Genomic DNA, 18,926 nt, shown 5'->3' with positions numbered 1-18,926 from the left:
TTGTGCTCTTTCGCAGTTGAAAGCTGGGGGACTAAGGGCATTTCTCAGGCTGAAATCCGAGCGGCAATGAATGTGGGGAAGCTAGAGTCCAGGATGCTGTGTCGCCTCTTGGAGAGATACAAAGTGGTCAAGGTAATGCTCAGACTAGTGCTTCTGCACAGCGGCTAGGGGTTCAGAGCAAGAAAAGCCAAGGGCATGGGGAGAAGAAGGCTAACCCTCTTGCTCCTTGCCTAGGGGTTCATGGAAGACGAGGGCAGGCAGCGCACCACCAAATACATTACATGCAACCATGTGGAAGAGAGTGACTTGAGCCGGCAGTTTGAGAGGGAGAAGGCCCGGAGCGCACAGCTGGCCCTTGCTGGTGCCACCATGACGCAGGAGGACTCCTTGCCTGGGGAGGAGCTCTTTCCAGCAGAGGAGGAGGCTGTGCTCTACAAGTCAGAGAACGAGGAAGAGGAGAAGGAAGGTGCCGAGCCGAGGAAGGCCTGTGGAAGAGTGCAGCTGAAGCACGGGGTCCAAGGTGACTCGTGCCAGTCAACGTCCACGAAAGGTTCGGAGTAGGCTGTGGCGACCAGGCTGCTGCTGGCAAAAGCTGCGCGTGTCGTGGAATCATGCTTTAAACACTTCAGTGGTTTGTCTGTCTCCCATTGTGTCCAAACTGGAGTCTTTCTGGGCAAATATCATTTTCTGTGCTGGGGCTGGTCCACCTCCCACCGCTGCAGAGCCCCCTTTACACATCAACGCCTCTATTCTTGCCGCCCCACTCTCCTCCGTGCTCCCACCAAGTTGGGCTCCCTGATCTGCCTTGAAGGTGCAGGCTGGGAACTGACTTTGTGGGAATTACATGAGTTCGTGTCTCCGGAATTGGGCTCTGTTCTTGGAGAGGACTTCAGGACCCAGCTGTTGTTGTCTCTTCTGAGTGCTCAGATGAGGCCCTGTAAATATTGGATCTGCCCATCCCAAGATCCTTTGCCAAGGAATCTCTCTCTCTTCTCCTCCACCTCCACCACCCTGTGTGTTTTATTGTGTTGAATTAAGGGAGGTAGTATAGCTTGATGGTGCTAAGCATCCAACTCTTGGTAATCTTGGAAACGGTCAGCCCATCTGCCATCTGAGTATCAGTGTTGCAGTGAAGCAATTTGTGTGGACTTAGTGACACAGCTGAGCAAGTTGGGGAGGTGTGTCGTAAACACGGGGGGGGATTTGGGGTGCTCAGGGTTCTTGGTTTTTGAACCCTAAAGCCCTCAAGGCCCCTCTGCTCAGTAGTACTGCCACCACCCTGTATGAGCCAGTGACTCAGTCCAGGGACACTGAGACCCTCTAGGCTTAACTCTATCCTTTGCAGGCACTGAGCTCTTTCTCGAATTAAGTTTCAGTCCTCAAGTTACTGGACCTCACTGAGCACTTGGTAGCTTGCTGAATGGCTAGGCAGGATTCTGAACCCTTGTCCCCAACAGGCAGTGAAACAACTTAGTAAAAGATAGTTTAGTTTATTAAGTACGTAAGGTTACACACTCTACAATAAGGCAACAAATGCTAGAGGCATAAAGATCTAGGAAACATATCAGCAATAAAATAAAGCTAACTGGCTATCTCTATTAATCTCTATCTCTCACCTGGGTCAGTTACTCTTGTAGATCTCTTGGCTCCAGGGCTACCTATGGGGCCAGGTGCCCATAATGGACAATGGGCTCACACGCGTGCAGGATGTTGCACCCAAAACTCTGTCCAAGAAGGAACACACACACACACACACACACACACACATACACACCCCGGGTACTCATTATTGTACTTCTTATGCTAATAGAACTGAGGTGACTTCATACTTATTTAGACTGTCCAATCAGAACTCTTGAGGACAGAACCTTCTTGAAGTTGGCCTGGTTGCTAACCCCTCATAGTTCTTTACCCCGTCCAACTGGAGATCCACAGCTGCACTCCATCACGCTTGATCAGGTGCCTCTCTGTCTGCAAAGGTGCTAAACATTCCAGTGGGTTGTAATTCTTGTTATCTGTCCTTTCTGGCCAGCAAAGGAGAGACAGCAATCCTTTTGTTTATTTACTCACAATCTTGCTGCTAGCAACTTCTCCGTTACACTGTCTTAGTTTGGTTCAGGCTTCACATGCTAACCTAGGCCTAACATGTACTTATTCATGACAAGGGGGTGTTTCTGGAACTAGCTGGGAAACTGCTAGCACCAAGGACCCTGGGACAGATGCTGTCTTGTTTGTGTTCTCCAGAGGAGCTTCCTGATTCCTTGGCAGGTGATGACTCTAAAACAGGAAACTAATCTCTCCATTTGTGCCATTTTGCAGATGACGCTAGTGATACGGCTCTGGTTGAGGAAGTCAGACTTGACACTTCCAAAGTAAGAGTCTCGGGTTTCAGTCTGCATGTTTGTTTTTAGTGCATATGTTTTTACACAGTTGACAGGGGCAGAGGTCTGAGGCTGCTGAAGGGAGAAAGCCTGGCACATGTGGCAGAGCTGGTCTCCAGTTGCATTGTCCGTGCCTGCGTGGCAGAGGTTATGACTGGAGGCGATCTGAGTGTGCCATTCAGCATCACCGTTGCTCTCTTCTCAAAAGAGGTGGAACCAAGATCAGGTGGCTTGGCACCAGGGAGCAGGAGGAGATGAAGCAGCCCTCTGCTCCTGTGGCTTCCCAGCATCACAGCCAGTGCTGCAGCTGCAGAAACCTATGACTACCTGTCTGGGCTCCTGGGAAGATTCCCTTCTGGCCATTTTATCTTTGAGCTTGCAAGGAGAATTGGACAGGATTGAATAACCACTCTTGGGAAATTGCTTGGGCAAATTGAGCCGGAATGGCTTGAATCGGAGCAGAACTTGGCGGCTTAGGGGGTGGAGCTGTTACCTGTTCCACAACGGATCACCACATGAGAAGCTTTCAGCTGCCATTTACCCCCCTACCCCTCAAGAACAGTTTGACCCCTGTTGAAGAGGCTTCTCTGGGCTCCCTGTGAACACATCTCTGACACCCTGAAACAGCAGTGTCCAAAGAGGACACTCCACTCCTCCTTGGCGCAAATGGCACCATTCCAGTGGGGAGTCTTGCGGTCGCAGCAGCACTCTCCCCAAAACTGAGTCCTGGCTAGCTGCTTCCGGGGTCTGTCGCCCCATAAGTCATTGTGCCTAGATTTCCTGGCAGACGTGGCAAGCCGAGGTGCAGTTTGGGGGAGGGCGGCACCATGACCATGAGGCTCGCCTACGGAACGGTAAGCACCATTCACTCTGGGGAGGGTTGTTCAGGACACCAGATCTGTCCTGAGGGCCGGAGTCTGGAGAGCCCCGCCCTGAAAAATTGTAGAGTGCATGCAAATGGGGTTTACTTGACTTGCTTGTGTTTGCCCTGTTCTGGGCAACTCTTCCTCCATGGTGTCTGGATCATACCTCAAGGCTCCTTTTTAGCCCGTATTGTTCCTTTGCTTGATGCAGTCATGTGTGTTTCAGTAACTTTATCCCCAGTTCTCTTAAAAGCTATTTTATGATTCTGTGCCAGAAGAGTTGCGATAAAAAGAGGAAGGCGAAGCGTTCACGGGCCATGGTAGTGGAGCGATCACACGAGACCTACCGCCTGCTGAAGCGCCGGAACCTCATCATAGAAGCGGTCCGGAACCTTCGCTTGATTGAAAGCCTGTTTGCGTAAGTTGCAGGGTCAGCAGAGGCTGCCCACTTCTTTCCTGATCTCATTGAAGCTGGCTTTCCAGAGCGTAAAGAAGGCTGAATAAGAACCTGCTTTTTTTTTTTCTTGACCACCTTGGTTGTGGTTCCTTCCATTCAGTCTTGCTTTAGGCTGGTGAGATCTTTGTTGATTGACTGCTGCTTCCACCCAGGGCCAAGCCAGTCTGCAGCTGTTGAGATTTGGCCTTGTCTAAGAATGCTTCCTCCCTCCCTTATTTCCACTCTTCCCCATGATGATTCCACTGTTATCAGGGCTGACGTCTTCCAAGGGCTACTAATGGGGTCGGCACAGCTGTCAACAAGAGCTTGTGGGCTGAACCATAAAAAAAAAAGATCTAGGGGGTGATGCACCACACAGTGACTGAGCCTGGCAGTGTCTCTGGGACTTCTGCTCAGAAGACCTTGAGACAGCTTGTGCAAACCCCAATGATTTTTTTATGTAATCTTAATTGACCTTGACCTGCTCATTTCCTCCTCTTCCTTTTGACTCCTTGGTTGGCTTGTGAGCCACCCTGGGGCAGTGACCTCTCTGGTTGATTCTGCATATGGGAGTGTTATGTAAAAAATAACCCATCTCTGGGCACTGCGGCAAAGCATGACGTGACCTTCTTCCTCCCAGGCTTCAGAAAATGATCACAGATCAGGAGAAGCAGGAAGGGGTCGCCACCAAGTGCTGCAAGAAGTCCATTGTCCGCTTAGTGCAGAAGCTCTCCCAAGAAGGGCTCCTGCGCCTGTACCGCACCACCATTGTCCAGGATGGCATCAGCAGAAAGGTGACAGCAGAAGGAAGGGCCAGCCTTGTCGAGGGTGCTGGGGCCAGAGAGGGTCTCTCTGGCACATTGGGGATTCCCCGTTCAGATAGACTGGAGTGTGGCGTCTTCAAGTCAGTGACCCCCCTTTCCCAAGCCTCTGTGTGTGCTTAGGTGGTCTAGGCTCAGGACAGGACCACCAGGAGCACATGGCTGCGTTTTTGAGTGGGCCCCCTCTCAGGACCTGCCCTGAGACTCCTGCCCCCTCACCCTTGGCACCTGTCTTTCCACATGGTGGAGTCGGGGTGGGGCTCCGGCTGAAGCAAGAAGGGGCTCACCTGCACGGCTGGGAATGACTACCATGATCTGGGGTCTGCTGGTCTCCTCCTGCTTCCTGCTGGCTTCTTGCCTAGCGTGTGTCTCTGTCTGGCAGGTTGAGTTTGTTGTTGACCCTTCGGTGAATCCTACTGATCCCCTGGTGAAAAGCGCCATTGAACAAGTTCGCTTCCGAATCTCCAACTCGAGCACTGTGAACAGGCAGGTTGCAGGATGGCTGCCTGGGTGGGGTGGAAGGCTGTGAAGGAGGAGCAGAAAAGTTCACAAAGTGGTTACATAACATAGATAGGAAAAGACAGGGCCCTTGACTAACCCTAGTGGCTTTCTCAAGCCTAAAAAAGGTGGCAAAGAATATGCCAGCAAACGGCTGTTGTGGACCCATGGAGACCCTCTTCCCACTGCCCTGGTTTCTTCTCCAGGTGGACATGAACTTGCCTTGGAGGGACATCTCCTCCCTCACAGGTCCCTTGCAGAACTTGCTGTCCTGCTTGTGGTTCCTAGGCAGGATGGTGGGGGCAGGGCTTAGTACTGCATTGGTGGGTCAGAGACCATATTTTGCAGCCTTGTGGATTCCTAAGCAGAGGTCTGGCTCACGTGTGCAAGCTCGCTCTCTCTCTCTCTCTCTCTCTCTCTCTCTCTCTCTCTCTCTCTCTCACTGTAGGATTAAAGTCCCGCAGACACCATCTCAGGACCAGCTGGATGAAGGAAGTGAGGAATCCGGAGTTGGGGCTCCCTTGAGAGAGAAGCCAAAGGCAGCAGGCAACAAACCTGAGGCAGCAGGCAAGGCCAGAGAGGCTAGTGAGAAGGTGCGCATCACCAAGTTCGTCTACCACCCTGTCACAGGTAAATGAGGCCCTTCCTGGCTCTTGTGTTTCCGTCTCAGGGGAGAGTGCTTACCTTTTGCAGGCTGAGTGGGGGGAGGGGGGCTCCTGTGCTTGTGCCTCCCAATTCAAGCTGCTGCGCTTCTCTTTTTCCTCCAGTGCCAGGCCTGGGACGCACCCTGGGCTTCCTTCCCAAAATGCCTCGCTTGAAGACAACCCACCTGTTCCTCTGGTACTTGACGTACGGGCACCCTCTTGGTGCACTGCAGCAGCAGAAAGCGAGCTGCGGCCGGGACAGCACTGCGCAAGACCCTGATGCTTCGTGCGCTGCCCCTGCCCCCCCTGCTCTGCCCAGCTCAGCAGGACACGAGGAGCCAAGTGCTGCGCATGCGGAAAGCCTGGAGGCCCTTGCACATGGCGCAGAAATGGAGCTTGGGGATCAGGCAGGTACGGGTTCAACAGCAAGGTTCACCCTGCCTTGCTCATTGCTGGGAACTTTGGGGGGAGGGGTCTGGGGAATGTGAGTACGTAGGCCCCTTCTTCGGAATGCTCCAGGAAGCATTCCCAGGCTTCAGCAAGAGCACCTCAGGCTGCCAGAGCACTAACCGCGCTGTGACCTTGAGTGCTCTCTTGGCGTGCCTGCTCCATGGAGGTCAGACCCAACCAGTGCCCATTCAGAGCAAAACTGGAGGGACCTGTTGGGACAGCATGGACTGTTCTTTCCCCAAGCTCCCTTTTTCGCTTCTTCTTCTTCCAGGCCTAGGGCCACTCTGCGCCCCCTCCGCTAGTTCCCAGGGACTCTCCTGAGATGGTGATATAATAATAATAATAATAACAATAATAACAATAATAATAATAATAATGATACAGGTATTTATATAGTGCCTTTCTTGGTCGTCAGATTTCTTCTCAGACTTTATTCAAGGCGGTTTACAAAGGCAGGCTGTTCTAAATCCCCATAGGGATTTTTACAATTGAAGAAGGTTCTGTCTTTCAAGAACCACAACATTTCAGATGGATCTTTTATGATCTGGTATCACGTTCTGGCCTCCAGTTTCCTCCCACGCAAGCTGACAAGCAGCTCCTTCATCTCTCACATGGAGCGCAGCCAAGATGCTTCTTCGCTCACACCAAAGAGCAGGTGGAATAACTCGGCTCGGCTTGTCAGCTGCTTCAAGGTATCGCCACTCACGGTGCCGGTGGCCTCGAACTGGTGACCTGCAGATATTATCTTCAGGCAAACGGAGGCTCTATCCTCTAGACCAGACCTCCTGCCCCTGGAGTTGGAGATCTAGGAGTTGGCATTAAATGTTACATTCCTGTACCTCCACCGCATCGGCAATTTGAAATTAAGAAAATGTGGCAAATGGTACTGTTGTGTGTTCACCAGCCACTCGGATACCCACAGGTGGAATGACAGAGGCCAAGCAAAGCCATCTTTTATGATGGTAAGAACGAGTGCTGTTCTTTCCTTGCAGTGTTTGTGGATGATGCCTCGTGGATGCGCCACATCCCTCCCCTCCCCTTCCACCCGGAGTTTGGTCACGGATGGGCTCTCGTCAGCGATATCCTTCTCTGCCTGCCGCTGTCCATCTTCATTCAGATTGTGCAAGTCAGCTACAAGGTGTGGGGCGTGATACAGGGTCTACCCTCAGCTGCAGCATTCGCCTCAGGAGGCGAATGTTCCTGAACCTTCTTCCTGGGCCTGGCTCACTTCCAGTGTGGCACCTGAGACTTTGGTGTCTTGCATTGAAGAATCTCTTGGTGGTGGGGACGGAAACTAGAGGGTGCATAAGGTCGAGGCTTTGTTGCATCAGCTGCAGTAGGCCAGAGACACACCAGCCTCTTCCAGGCCCTCCTGGCTAGCTTGCCTCCACTCCCTGCAGGTGTAACTGTTGGCTCTCAGCCAGTTTCTGAAGGGTGGTTTTAGGGCTGTGTTAGACCGACACGATGGGTAGCCTGTCTGGGGTTGGCTGAAGTCTAACCCAGTGGACCACAATTTGTAGGTGGAGAACCTGGAAGACTATCTGAACGATCCTCTGAAAAAGCACACACTGATCAAGTTCCTTCCACGATCAATCCGACAGAAGCTCCTTTATAAGAGGCGAGTGCACTTGTTTATCTTGTGTTTGAGAACTGTAGTAAATATATATGCACAGGCACTATAGTTTAATATGTCTTAGCGTATTTGGCATCAAGGACAGTCAGGCACACCTGCGCAGTTGGGCATGCTCAACTGCCCTTGAAAATATGTTGGGTCATTGAACTCTGTGCCTGTGAGCAGCAGAATGCGACGAAGGAGAATCTTATCTAGGAATGTGTTTGCGGTTAAGCTAGAACTAGCTAGTAGACAGCCGGTATGAAAGGTAGCATCCTTGTGGAAATTTCCCAACTACGTAACCTTATATCATGTGTTTTGAGACTTAATAAAAAGCTGGGTCAGGAGCTGGGAGACAGCACTTGACTTCTCCCTTGATTTCATTCTTGCTCCTGCTTCCAGCACTTTCAACCTCTATGAAACCTGTGTCTGTTGTCTAATTCTTGCTATGGCTCCTTTGCCACACCAACGCAGCATCTCAAGCTGCTCCTCAAGTAGCACCAAAATGCTACAAGAACTTGGTGGGGGGGCATGGGAGTTCTAGAGCGATATGTCTGTTTAAGGGGCAAGACTGGAATCAACGTTTCACGAAGTTCTTCATCCTTCACTACATTCAGGAGGTACATCTTTTCAGTGGTGGAAAGCCTGCAGCGGTTGTGCTACATGGGGCTGGTGCAGTTTGGTCCTACAGAGAAATTTCAAGAAAAAGATCAGGTACTGTGATGGTCTTTTCCCGCTTTGAGGTCTGACACAGGTGGAGGGATTGTTAGTTTGCAAGATAGCAACACAAGGGGGGGAGGAAGCTCCTCTGGAAACTGTCCTGCATCAGCCACACCAAGCCATGCCACATCCCTGTTGGTCCAGAGGTTGCTAGGTAGGCCAGCAGGCAGGCATCCTGAGCCATGATGAATCTTGCTCCAAGGGCCTTGATTGGCTGCATCCTGGCAGTGGGGCAGTGGACAAAGAATTGGATGGGGGTTCCTGCCGAGCCTGGCCTGGCAACTCTCTTCCCTTCTTCAGAGGCTCCTGTATGAAACCAGAAATGTGCACCTCACCATCCTAAGAGGCGTGCAGTGAAAGATGCTGCACATTTGATAGATTCTTTTGCACTGTGTTTTCACGTATCTTAAGGCAAGCCCCAAGCCAGGATGGCACCCACCCGTGGTCCAGAGAAGCAGGCCCGTGTACTGAAATGGAGCATCCCCCCCCCTTGAGTCCACCTTTACTTGCTTGGCTTCCACCCTTTGAAAGCAGACGTGTGAGAATTTCTGCCCTTAGGCAAGAGTTCCGGGATCTGAGCCTGGTGTGTGTCTTTCAGGTGTTTGTCTACGTGAAGAAAAATGCCATGATTGTGGACACCACTGTCTGCGAGCCCCACTACAACCTGGCTCAGAGCAGCCGCCCTTTTGACAGGCGCCGGTATGCCTTCCGCACGTTCCAGGATGTGGAGAACTTCTGGTTTGATCTGCAGTGTGTCTGCCTCAATACACCTCTAGGTAAGCTGTGGGTGGCTGCCACCTGGCTGCTTCTGGCCCCTTTTGGCTGTCTGCTTATCTCACTGCTTGCCTCTTGTCTTCTGTGAGCCTGTTGCTCATAGCCAACCCTGATGGCAGTGGTTCTCAAACATTTTCATCTAGTGGTTCCCTTGACCTACTAGGCCATTGGCTGCAGCTCCCCATTAGGGCTACAATCCTATGCATTGTCTAGGATGGCTGGTTTTTCACGAGCATTCCACAACTCCCCTGGCTGGTTTCTGTGACTTCTGTGGTTTCTGTGGCTGGTTCCCTGTGAGCAGGGAACCATGGCTCAGTTTGGGAACCATTGCCTGATGGGGTTGCTGCTGCTGCTGCTGCTAACCAATTCCCCTTGTACTTTCAGGAATTATCCGCCATCCTCGTGTCAAGAGAAGTGGCACCCAAGCTGACGAGGCTGGAACATCCCTGGATGCAACACTAGAACAAGAGTCGGCAGCGCACAAGCACAACCTTGAGCGCAAATGTGCCATGCTGAAGTACACAATGTATGTCTCCTCTGTTTGGCATTGGGGCAGTCTGTTTCAGAGGTGTGCTGTTGCCTCTGATGAAGGGGGACTTGCAGTGGCAGGTGTTTCCTCTGATCCACCTGTAGAAATGCAGCTTGTACAGGCTTCGGCCTGTCCCCCTGGGTGGAGACTCATGATCTCCACATCTTGTTGCAGTTCTCACGAAGCAAGGCTGCCTGAGCCTCAAGAGCTCTCTGTCATTTGTAGTGGTCCAGAGTCCTGACCACTGAGCCTTCCTTGGGAGGAAGTGGGATCAAGCCCTTCCATGCAAGTGCCTGGTGACCATAAGGCTGGCTGACCCTGGAGCGGTTCTCTCGACAACCCATTTTGCTCTTTTAGGGGACGCCGCGAAGTGGAGGATGATGGCTCGCTTCCTGGGGACGGGTTGGGTGCAGGTGGTCTGGACTCCAGCTTCTACAGCCACTTAAAGCGTAACTGGATTTGGACCAGCTACATCATCAACAAGACCAGGAAGGTGAGGCAATACAAGCCTCTCTGGAAAGTGTGTGTCACTCCGACACCCCTTGTTTTCTCTGAGGGGGAGAGCCCAACATCTCCACGAAATCACCTTTATCTGCCAGTCTTCCCCTTGGCTGGGACAGGGTACAGTTTCTTATTATTTCAAGTATACACAGAAGGCAAGATGACTTGTGAACGCGATGTGTAGCTTCTACACATTTGCCGTTGTGCCTGTGAAGCTCGGCCTTCCCCAGTTCTTCAGATGAATTCAACACGAGAACAGGGGAAATGCATGATTGTGGCCTTGCTTGGGTCTGCTTCACATGTGACAGTAGTGCGCACTGGTCTGGAAAGCCTTTCTCCCTTGAGAAGGCCACAGTGCTGCATGGTGTAGGAGTTCCTGCCCCACCTCCACATGCACGCATCTGCACAGGCTCTTCTCCTGGCTCTGGAGCTCCAGTGAAGGAGTGAGGCCACCCACCTTTGGTCTGAAACAGAGGCTGCCACTGCCTCATTTTCCTCCCCTCCCTCACACCCTTGTTGGTCCCAGGACTCCCCTGCATCTAGTTCTTAAAGGGCTCTTCTATTTCTCAGCTTAGCAAAGGGGTCAGGCTCAAGCCTTCCAGCTGGGAGGCACTTGGGGATGCTGTGGCCAAAGGCCCCCTTCGGCAGCCCCCGGCTTGAGCCCCCTGTGTAGCCTTTGTGCTTCTGTGTTGACAAGTCTCTTCTTTGTTGTTTCTTAGGAGAACGCCATGACCGAGGCTGGGCATACTGTCAGACTCCAAACTTTCCTGACCAAGCGCCCCCTCCCACTCAGCACAAGAGGTGATGAGGCAGAGCAGTGGGGAGAGGGCAGCTGGGAGAGTTGTGGGGGGAGGTAAGGCAAGTGACTGGTTGACTAGCCCTGCAGGTGCACTGAAGTTTGCTTTCTGCACAGGTGCAGCTCCAGGAGATCATTTCACAGGAGTGGGCTGCACAGGCTGATGGTCTTCCACTTGACTTTTCCCTACATCTCTCTCTCTCTCTCTCTCTCTCTCTCTCTCTCTCTCTCTCTCTGTGTCCCTGTGTTACACCTGAACTTCTGCCATCATTTCTTAGAAAACGAAATTGGCCAAAGGCTTGGAGCAACACATCTGTGTCACTCTGAACCATCCCCTTAATTCTGACTTCCACCTGCTTTGCCTTGTCCTCTTGGGAATCATCAGGAGGCACGCTGCTAGGGCAGTGGTGTAAATCAGGGGTGCCCAAACCCCGGCCCTGGGGCCACTTGCGGCCCTCGAGGACTCCCAATCCGGCCTGTAGGGAGCCCCCAGTCTCCAATGAGCCTCTGGCCCTCCAGATTTGCTGGAGCCCACGCTGGCCCAACACAACGGTTCTCAGCATGACAGCCAACTGTTTGACCTCTTGCGTGAGCTGTGGGACGAGGGCTCCCTCCACTGCTTGCTGTTTCACGTCTGTGATTCAGCAGCGGCAGCAAAGGAAAGGCCAGCCTTGCTTTGTGCAAGGTCCTTTATAGGCCTTGAGCTATTGCAAGACCTTCATTCATTCATATAAGTTCCATCTCTGATATATTCATTTATGTACATTTATTCAAATTTGAAATGTAAATTAATTCTTTTTTTCCCAGCCCCCGACACATTGTCAGAGAGATGATGTGGCCCTCCTGCCTAAAAGTTTGGACACCGCCGGTGTCCAAATGATGGACACAGGTTTTGAACCTCCTGGGGGACAGACTCTCTTCCATGCCACAATTTCGCACTTTTAGCAGCTGTCTTACTATGGGCTGTTGGGACGCTGCCTGTGAACGTCGCAGCCTTCTGCTGCCCAAGGCACCGGAGAGGGGTCTCCACTGCCAGGGTCTAAGGAAGCTGATTTTGCCTCCTGCTGCTCATGTCTCATTTCCCTCCAATCCTCAGGGACCAATGGTGCTGTTTGCGGGGATGTGCTGGTGAGCCCAGAGCCTTCTGTCCAGAAAGAAGACTTGGAGGTTAATAAAGAAGCAGCGGTAAACAGAAGCAAGCGAGTGAGGGGTGGGAAAAACCAGAAGAGGAGGAGACTCAAGAAGGATCCAGTGAAGAAGGCCAAGAAGAGAAAACGCAAGAAAGGTCAGGGTCAGGGGTCTCCTGGGCTCTCGCCACATTGCGCGGAAATGGTCTGTCTGAAAGAGCTGGCTGTGGTCTTAAACCAACTTGAATCTTTTTTCTTTAAACTGACTCAGTTTTTTTCAAGCTGTCAGGTTGGGCACTGAACCAGTTACCCCAGTGGCATGCAAGGCAGGAGCTGACTTTTAAGTGCTAATGGCCAGGTGTGCTGGGTGGCCACAGTAGCCGTCCAGGATCCAGTCGCCCACACTAGTGCAATTCTGAGTACCCTGCAGTTCTTTTGGGCTCTGCATGTCTGCCGAAGGAGCTCCCAAGTGAAGCAGAAGCACACATTGGTTATTGACTAAGTGGCTCCTGCTCTCTCTCTCTCTCTCTCTCTCTCTCTCTCTGCTGGTTGCCGTGAAGAGGGGGACCCTAGAGGAAAGAATAAAAGGCCACGCATCCACGACGAAGCAGACCAGAGCGCCCTGCAGAGAATGACCCGGCTGCGGGTCATGTGGACTGTGCAGGAGGACAGCCTGTTGATGCTGTGCCGGATTGCTAGCAACGTCCTCAACGCCAAGGTGAGAAGAAGCCACGGTCAGCAGGGAGTCTGCCATGCCTGGCCAAAGGGGAAGGGAACTCTTCCTGCTGGCATACTTGTGAATCCCGTGGCTCAGGCCGCCGGCAGGGAACTTGCGATGCAAGCGTGGGTTTGAGTGGGGCACTTGGCGTGGATGTGTGTGATCCAGGGCTGAGTTGGACTCCTTCATCTTTTGCCATCTGCAGGTGAGGGGACCGTTTGTCCCCTGGCAGGTGGTTCGAGACATCATGCATGCCAACTTTGAGGAATCCTTGGACAAGACATCTCTTTCTGTTGGAAGGAGAGCTCGTTACATTGTCAAAAACCCACAAACCTACCTGAATTACAAGTGAGATATGGCTCCCTCTTCCCTTTCCCTGACCTCGGAAGCTGCTGCTTCCACAGTGTTTAGCAGTTTAGCACAACATGACGGAACCAATGGTGCAGTCTGTTCATTTACTCTTCTTCGTTCTGGCCTTCCTGCCTGGGAATCCTCCCTGCCAAGTCTTAATGGGAGCCCATGGCAAATGGAGGCTCTGGTTTGTGGCTGAACAACTTGGTGTGTTCTGCAGGGTCTGCCTGGCTGAAGTCTGCCAAGACAGAGCTCTGATTGAGGACTTCATGAGCAGGAAGAAGAACTATCAAGACCCCAAGGTGAGAGGGCGGCTCCCTGTCCCCCTTTCTGCTTTTCTTTCCCTGCATGCAGGATGAGGCGCCTTTGTCCTAGAGAACCCAGCTGAAGCAGCCCTGCTCCGCACTTGGCGCCTTCCTGAGGAATGCCATCTGAGTTCACTGGGTGACACTGCTGTCCTCATTTCTTCTGCCCAGCAGAGATGCAGAGAGCCACCCTGGTGAGGTTTTCTCCCAGTAATATACGACACAAGGGGAACGCCTCCTGTCCTGTAGCAATTCCTGGGGCAAAGCATCCTTTTTGGCAGCAGGAGGCCTCATTTGGTCTGTACAGATGCCAGCATAGCTGGCGGCTTCTCCAGGAAAGAAGGTGGACACGTGATCCAAAAGAGGCAGGTCTCAGACCTCCTGCTCCCCTTTTAGCTTCAAACACCCAACTCTCTCCCTTGGACGCCTTCTGTCTCTTCCCTGCTTGTTGTCAGGATGGCTCCTGAAGCATATGGTGGGGGGGGGGGAGGCCATGCCCATCTCAACCATCCAAGCAAAATATCCTGAGGCTGTGGATCTGCTCTTGATCCACCTCTAGGTGAGTGTGTGCCTGGTGCTGTAGAAGGAGGCAGCCTTGCTAGTTCCTAGGAGCACAGCCCTATTCAGGCATGTCACCTGGCCTTTTCTTTTGGAAAGGTCTGTGCAGAAGAGTTCAAGGACTTTGTAGAGAGACTCAAGGTCAAGTTCAGCTCTGCATTGGGGAATCCAAGACCTACAATTCCAGACACACTGGATGAGCTATTCTGCAGGTATGGCCATCTTCCTCAGAGCCTGCAGCTCTGCTTCTGGTGGGGACTGCCAGAAAGGGGGGGGAGCAGTCTGCAGCAGAAGTCACTATAAGTCCTTGGCCTTTTGAATGTCTTCCTCTGTCCCAAGCTGCCTGGTTCAAGGAGAAGGGGGCAAAAGACTGCTGCACACTGGCAACAGACGGGGGACAACAGTGTGGGGTTGGCAGACCCTACAAATGGACAGAAAAATCACGTTTGCACATCCCACCTCAGAGTCCCTTTATTTGGGGCTCAAATGTAGAGATTTCAGTTTTGAAACCCAAATCTCAGTTTTGTATGGGGGGGGAAGCTCTGTGTTTTGGTGGTGGTGGAGTGTGTCTAAAAAACCGCAGAGACTTGGGAGGCTGAATTCCAGGTGTGTGTTTTGTTTGGAGGGGGATTGTAAACAGTCTCGGCTAAGAATTTAGGCAAAGCTTCATTTTGGTTTCAGATAGCACCGCTGGAGCTGAGCCTCCCTCCCTTCTGGTGCTGGGGGACCACCTCCTCTTTTGCGGGGAACAGGACGGTCTGGCTCCGCCCAGCAGCAGCTCCCCCAGCCCAAAGGCTTCTTTTGGAGAAGTGCCACCCGGCCAGCTTTGTGGCCTGGCAAAGTTTTCCAGTGGCTCCTCCTTTCCTTCTCCTTGCCCAGGTTCCGTGTTCTGGCTATCGGAGAGGAAGCCGATCAAAGCAAGGAGGCGGATGTACTCCACAGGTGAGGCCTGGCTGCTGTGGGAGGGGCGTCTTGCTCCCGAACACGATCATGTCCCTCCCCTTCCAGATCAGACCACCTCATATTTTGGGTGGGGTAAGTGGCCTCAGCAGTGGCAATAAGCAAAAGTGAAACGTGCCAAGTGCCTTGGCTTGCCACTTGCACGGTGCTGTCCCTCAGTCCAGTGGCGCTTTGTCTCAACCCACTGAATGTTCAGCAGACCCAGAAGGAAAGAGCAGTTTGGCCTGGTGGAATTGGAGCTGTTTTTCCCTTCCACTTCGATGGGGGGGGGGGGAATCTTGCTGCCGAATCATGTGTCGGTCAGTGGAGTCTAGCTTCCTTTTAAAAACAAATTGAGACCATGAGGATGAATCTTGTACCCTGTGGACAGATCCCAGGAGGGAGGTGGGGCCTTCACTGTTCTGTAGCGCTCATTGCGCCTCCCCTTGGCTAGCAAATCACAATTTCAAGGATGCCAAATATGCAAGGGTCTCTCCATTTGCACATAAGAAGAGCCCTGCCTGATAAGGCCACGAGCACATCTAGTCTAGCTTCCTGTATCTCACAGTGGCCCACCAAATGCCTCAGGGAGCACACAAGACCAGAAGAGACCTACAGCCTGTTGCTACTGTGTATTTTTAATCTAGGTTTTTGTACTTTGAAAACGAATACCGCTTTGTACTACGTCAGCCTCATGTGCTGAGCACATCCTGGATATTAAGCATTGCGTCCTGGCCCGCAGAGCTCCTGTTGCTTGGGCACTAACTGCAGGACCGCCCCTCAAAGCCAGGACAGGCCCTTTCTTGGGCACCAGCTGCAGTTGTCCTTAAGCCTGCAGGTGCCCTGGCTGAGAGGCCTGCCTTGGTACTATTATCCCCTGCCTGGGGCTGGGAAGGTGTGCTGAGGCTGTGTCTGCCTCTCTCTGCTGGCCTCCCTTCACGTGACTGAGCGCTTCTCTTCCTTTCAGCATTGCTGACATCCACTTCCTGGTGCTGCAGAACCTGATCCAGAGCACCTTGGCCCTTTCGGACAACCAGATGAAATCCTGCCAGTCATTCCAGGTAGGGAGCGCACTTTGACTTGCCTGCCGGCAGACAGGTGTGTGGCTTCTCCTATCCTGTGGACTCCTTGTGGGTTACCAGAAATAGACAGAAGTGGATTTGAGTTCTTACAAGGGGTGTAATTTACAGAGGAATGAAGGAGGTTCACATAACCTTTCACTTTGTTATCTGTAGATTTGTCCTTTTGTGATCTTGTAATAATTGTGTAGAAATCTAGTTTCAGAAGAAAGCAGGGAAGCGTTTAGTGTGAAGCTTTGGGAACTCGGGGCCTTGAAACCAGATTGGATGGTCATGTTGTGTGTGTTTCAGACCTTCCGCTTGTACCGGGAGTATCGGGATGACATCCTCGTGAAAGCTTTCTTGGACTGTCAGAAGAGAAGCCTGGTGAACCGTCGCCGGGGCAATCACTCGTTGGGCCCCAAGAAAAACCGGGCACTGCCTTTTGTGCCCATGTCATACCAGCTCTCTCAGACTTACTACAGGTATGCATCTCCGGCCCAAGGCTGACAGTGCGAGCCGCAGGGAAAGTGAGCAGGGGCACTGGGGCTGCTGGAGTTCTGTGACTCCCCGCAGAGAACTGCCACCATGCCTTCACTTGGCCGTAGCAGCACCTGTCAAAATTTGGGCAACTCCGTGGCCTTTCTGAGCTGGTGCACCAAAGGCTCATTCTCCTTCTCCGTACGTCTTTGACCCTGGCGGCCTCCCCCTCCCCCTTAATTGCTATCAGTTTATGTCCAGGTAAGAAAGCGTAGATTACTTTGGCACTCAGAGCTTCCCACCCCCTTCCTCATTCTCTAGAGTTTTCACATGGCGGTTTCCCAGCACACTCTGCAGCGATACATACCAGTTCCTCTTGAAGCTCAAGGAAGCTGGCAGGGAGGACCGGGCCGTTGCCTTTTCTTTCAAGGACCACGACGAGGCCTCCGCCACTGACTTGGTAACATTTCCCTTGGACGGGCCTGGAGGGTACTGTGCGGCTGTCCTGGCCCTCTTTTCCCTCAGCCTGGTGTCTGTGGACGTGACAATCCCTGAACAGATTGTGGTGGTGGACAGCACATTGGTGGAGAATGAAGTCATTAAGAGGTGAGCAAGGGCCTTGGCATTCCTCTGGAAGGGAACCGGGGTGTGCTAGGCCTTGGGTGGTAATGCCTTTCCTGAGGACTTCAGACCTCAGATTACTCGGGTTTTGGTCCTGGCTAATCAGAAAGCACTGATACACAATTTTACACCTAAGGCGGCAGCAGTGAGATTTGTAGGCAGCTGCTTGTTCACATGGCAGTTTGAACAGGTGAATTCCAAACTAATCTCTGCAGCTGAACGGGAGGCCTTTGCTCTAGTTCTGCTGCTGTCAATCGCTCTTGCCAAGAGAGCGACTAAGATGATTACGGGGCTGGGGCACCTTCCTTATGAGGAAAGGCTGCGGTGTTTGGGCCTCTTCAGCCTAGAAAAGAGACGCCTCAGGGGGGACATGATTGAGGCATACAAAATTATGCAGGGGATGGACAGAGTGGATAGGGAGATGCTCTTTACACTCTCACATAATACCAGAACCAGGGGACATCCACTAAAATTGAGTGTTGGGCGGGTTAGGACAGACAAAAGAAAATATTTCTTTACTCAGCGTGTGGTCGGTCTGTGGAACTCCTTGCCACAGCATGTGGTGATGGCGTCTAGCCTAGATGCCTTTAAAAGGGGATTGGACAAGTTTCTGGAGGAAAAATCCATTATGGGGTACAAGCCAGGATGTGTATGCGCAACCTCCTGATTTTAGAAATGGGTTATGTCAGAATGCCAGATGCAAGGGAGGGCACCAGGATGAGGTCTCTTGTTATCTGGTGTGCTCCCTGGGGCATTTGGTGGGCTGCTGTGAGATACAGGAAGCTGGACTAGATGGGCCTATGGCCTGATCCAGTGGGGCTGTTCTTATGTTCTTATGTCAGAGTCAAGGGGCTCACTTAAAATCACATAGACCTGACCATGGTGACATACACAATTGGAGGGACCTGAGTGGTGCCCTTAGCTGGAGCAATCAAACATTTTCCAAGTGACAAAAGATCCACTGTGAAAGTAATAAAGAGAGCTTGTTAGATGTGGCCACCCAGAGAGTGTGTGTGTGTGCGTGTATGCTAACCAAACTATTTTAGACAGGGTGAAAATCCTGTAAAAGAGGAGAAAGGGGAATTAGATCAATAAATTTCACACTCAGTAAACCATTTTGTTCTGGAATGTTTCTGCAAAGATGGATAGCTTGAGCTATAGGGGTAGTCTTTGTTCAGTATACTTCTCTGACTTTATCTTGCAAGGCAGTTTGATGATGCCTGCCCTTGTTAGCATCCCAGAACTGCTTTGGGTGAGGAAAGGAGCAGGCATTTGGGGTGGTCTTCCTCCTCTCGGCGGGGTGGCAGAGTGGCCAGCTATTTGCTTGGGTCCTCTTGGCGGCACTGAGCCTGGTAGGGCCTCTCTCTTGCAGCCTGGGGAAAGAAGGGATTGAGGAGGAGGAGGAAGAGGATGACGAGGATGACGATCTGGAGGAAAATGGGACCAATAAGCGCCGGATTGAGGTGAAGGCCCGCCAGGCCTCACACACCAACTACTTGCTCATGAAAGGCTGTTACGCACCAGGCATTATCAGTACTCGGAACCTCAGCCCCACGGACAACATTGTGGTCAATTCCTGTCAAGTGAAGCTGAAGCTGAGAGAGACCCCAGGCTGGGAAAGCCTCCTGATCCAAGGTCAGTCTGTTGGATTGCCTGAAAGAAAGGGCGGGGGGGGGGCTCTTTGCATACCATGCTGTCCGTTCCTGTTTACAACTGATCTGGGGTGTGGCCTCTTGGAGTGGGA

General features: G+C 52.2%; 1 protein-coding gene across 1 annotated transcript in view; it reads left to right on the top strand.

Annotated features, from left to right (window-relative positions):
* GTF3C1 (general transcription factor IIIC subunit 1) overlaps positions 1-18,926 on the top strand; it is a 29,119-nt gene that overhangs the window by 7,399 nt on the left and 2,794 nt on the right. Inside the window, exons 8-32 of the mRNA XM_066640850.1 lie at positions 17-132; positions 235-550; positions 2,320-2,372; positions 3,520-3,662; positions 4,321-4,474; positions 4,884-4,987; positions 5,448-5,629; positions 5,767-6,054; positions 7,086-7,231; positions 7,614-7,711; positions 8,323-8,419; positions 9,024-9,201; positions 9,584-9,725; positions 10,086-10,221; positions 10,949-11,030; positions 12,122-12,310; positions 12,713-12,870; positions 13,076-13,218; positions 13,442-13,523; positions 14,184-14,296; positions 14,964-15,026; positions 15,991-16,084; positions 16,394-16,566; positions 16,883-17,167; positions 18,555-18,817. Coding sequence (XP_066496947.1) covers positions 17-132; positions 235-550; positions 2,320-2,372; positions 3,520-3,662; positions 4,321-4,474; positions 4,884-4,987; positions 5,448-5,629; positions 5,767-6,054; positions 7,086-7,231; positions 7,614-7,711; positions 8,323-8,419; positions 9,024-9,201; positions 9,584-9,725; positions 10,086-10,221; positions 10,949-11,030; positions 12,122-12,310; positions 12,713-12,870; positions 13,076-13,218; positions 13,442-13,523; positions 14,184-14,296; positions 14,964-15,026; positions 15,991-16,084; positions 16,394-16,566; positions 16,883-17,167; positions 18,555-18,817 — 3,798 coding nt within the window. The remainder of the gene's footprint in view (positions 1-16; positions 133-234; positions 551-2,319; positions 2,373-3,519; positions 3,663-4,320; positions 4,475-4,883; positions 4,988-5,447; positions 5,630-5,766; positions 6,055-7,085; positions 7,232-7,613; positions 7,712-8,322; positions 8,420-9,023; positions 9,202-9,583; positions 9,726-10,085; positions 10,222-10,948; positions 11,031-12,121; positions 12,311-12,712; positions 12,871-13,075; positions 13,219-13,441; positions 13,524-14,183; positions 14,297-14,963; positions 15,027-15,990; positions 16,085-16,393; positions 16,567-16,882; positions 17,168-18,554; positions 18,818-18,926) is intronic.

This window comes from Tiliqua scincoides, chromosome 13, assembly GCF_035046505.1.
Source record: "Tiliqua scincoides isolate rTilSci1 chromosome 13, rTilSci1.hap2, whole genome shotgun sequence".
NCBI classification, from domain to species: domain Eukaryota; kingdom Metazoa; phylum Chordata; class Lepidosauria; order Squamata; family Scincidae; genus Tiliqua; species Tiliqua scincoides.
This window is presented reverse-complemented; position numbering and strand designations above follow the sequence as displayed.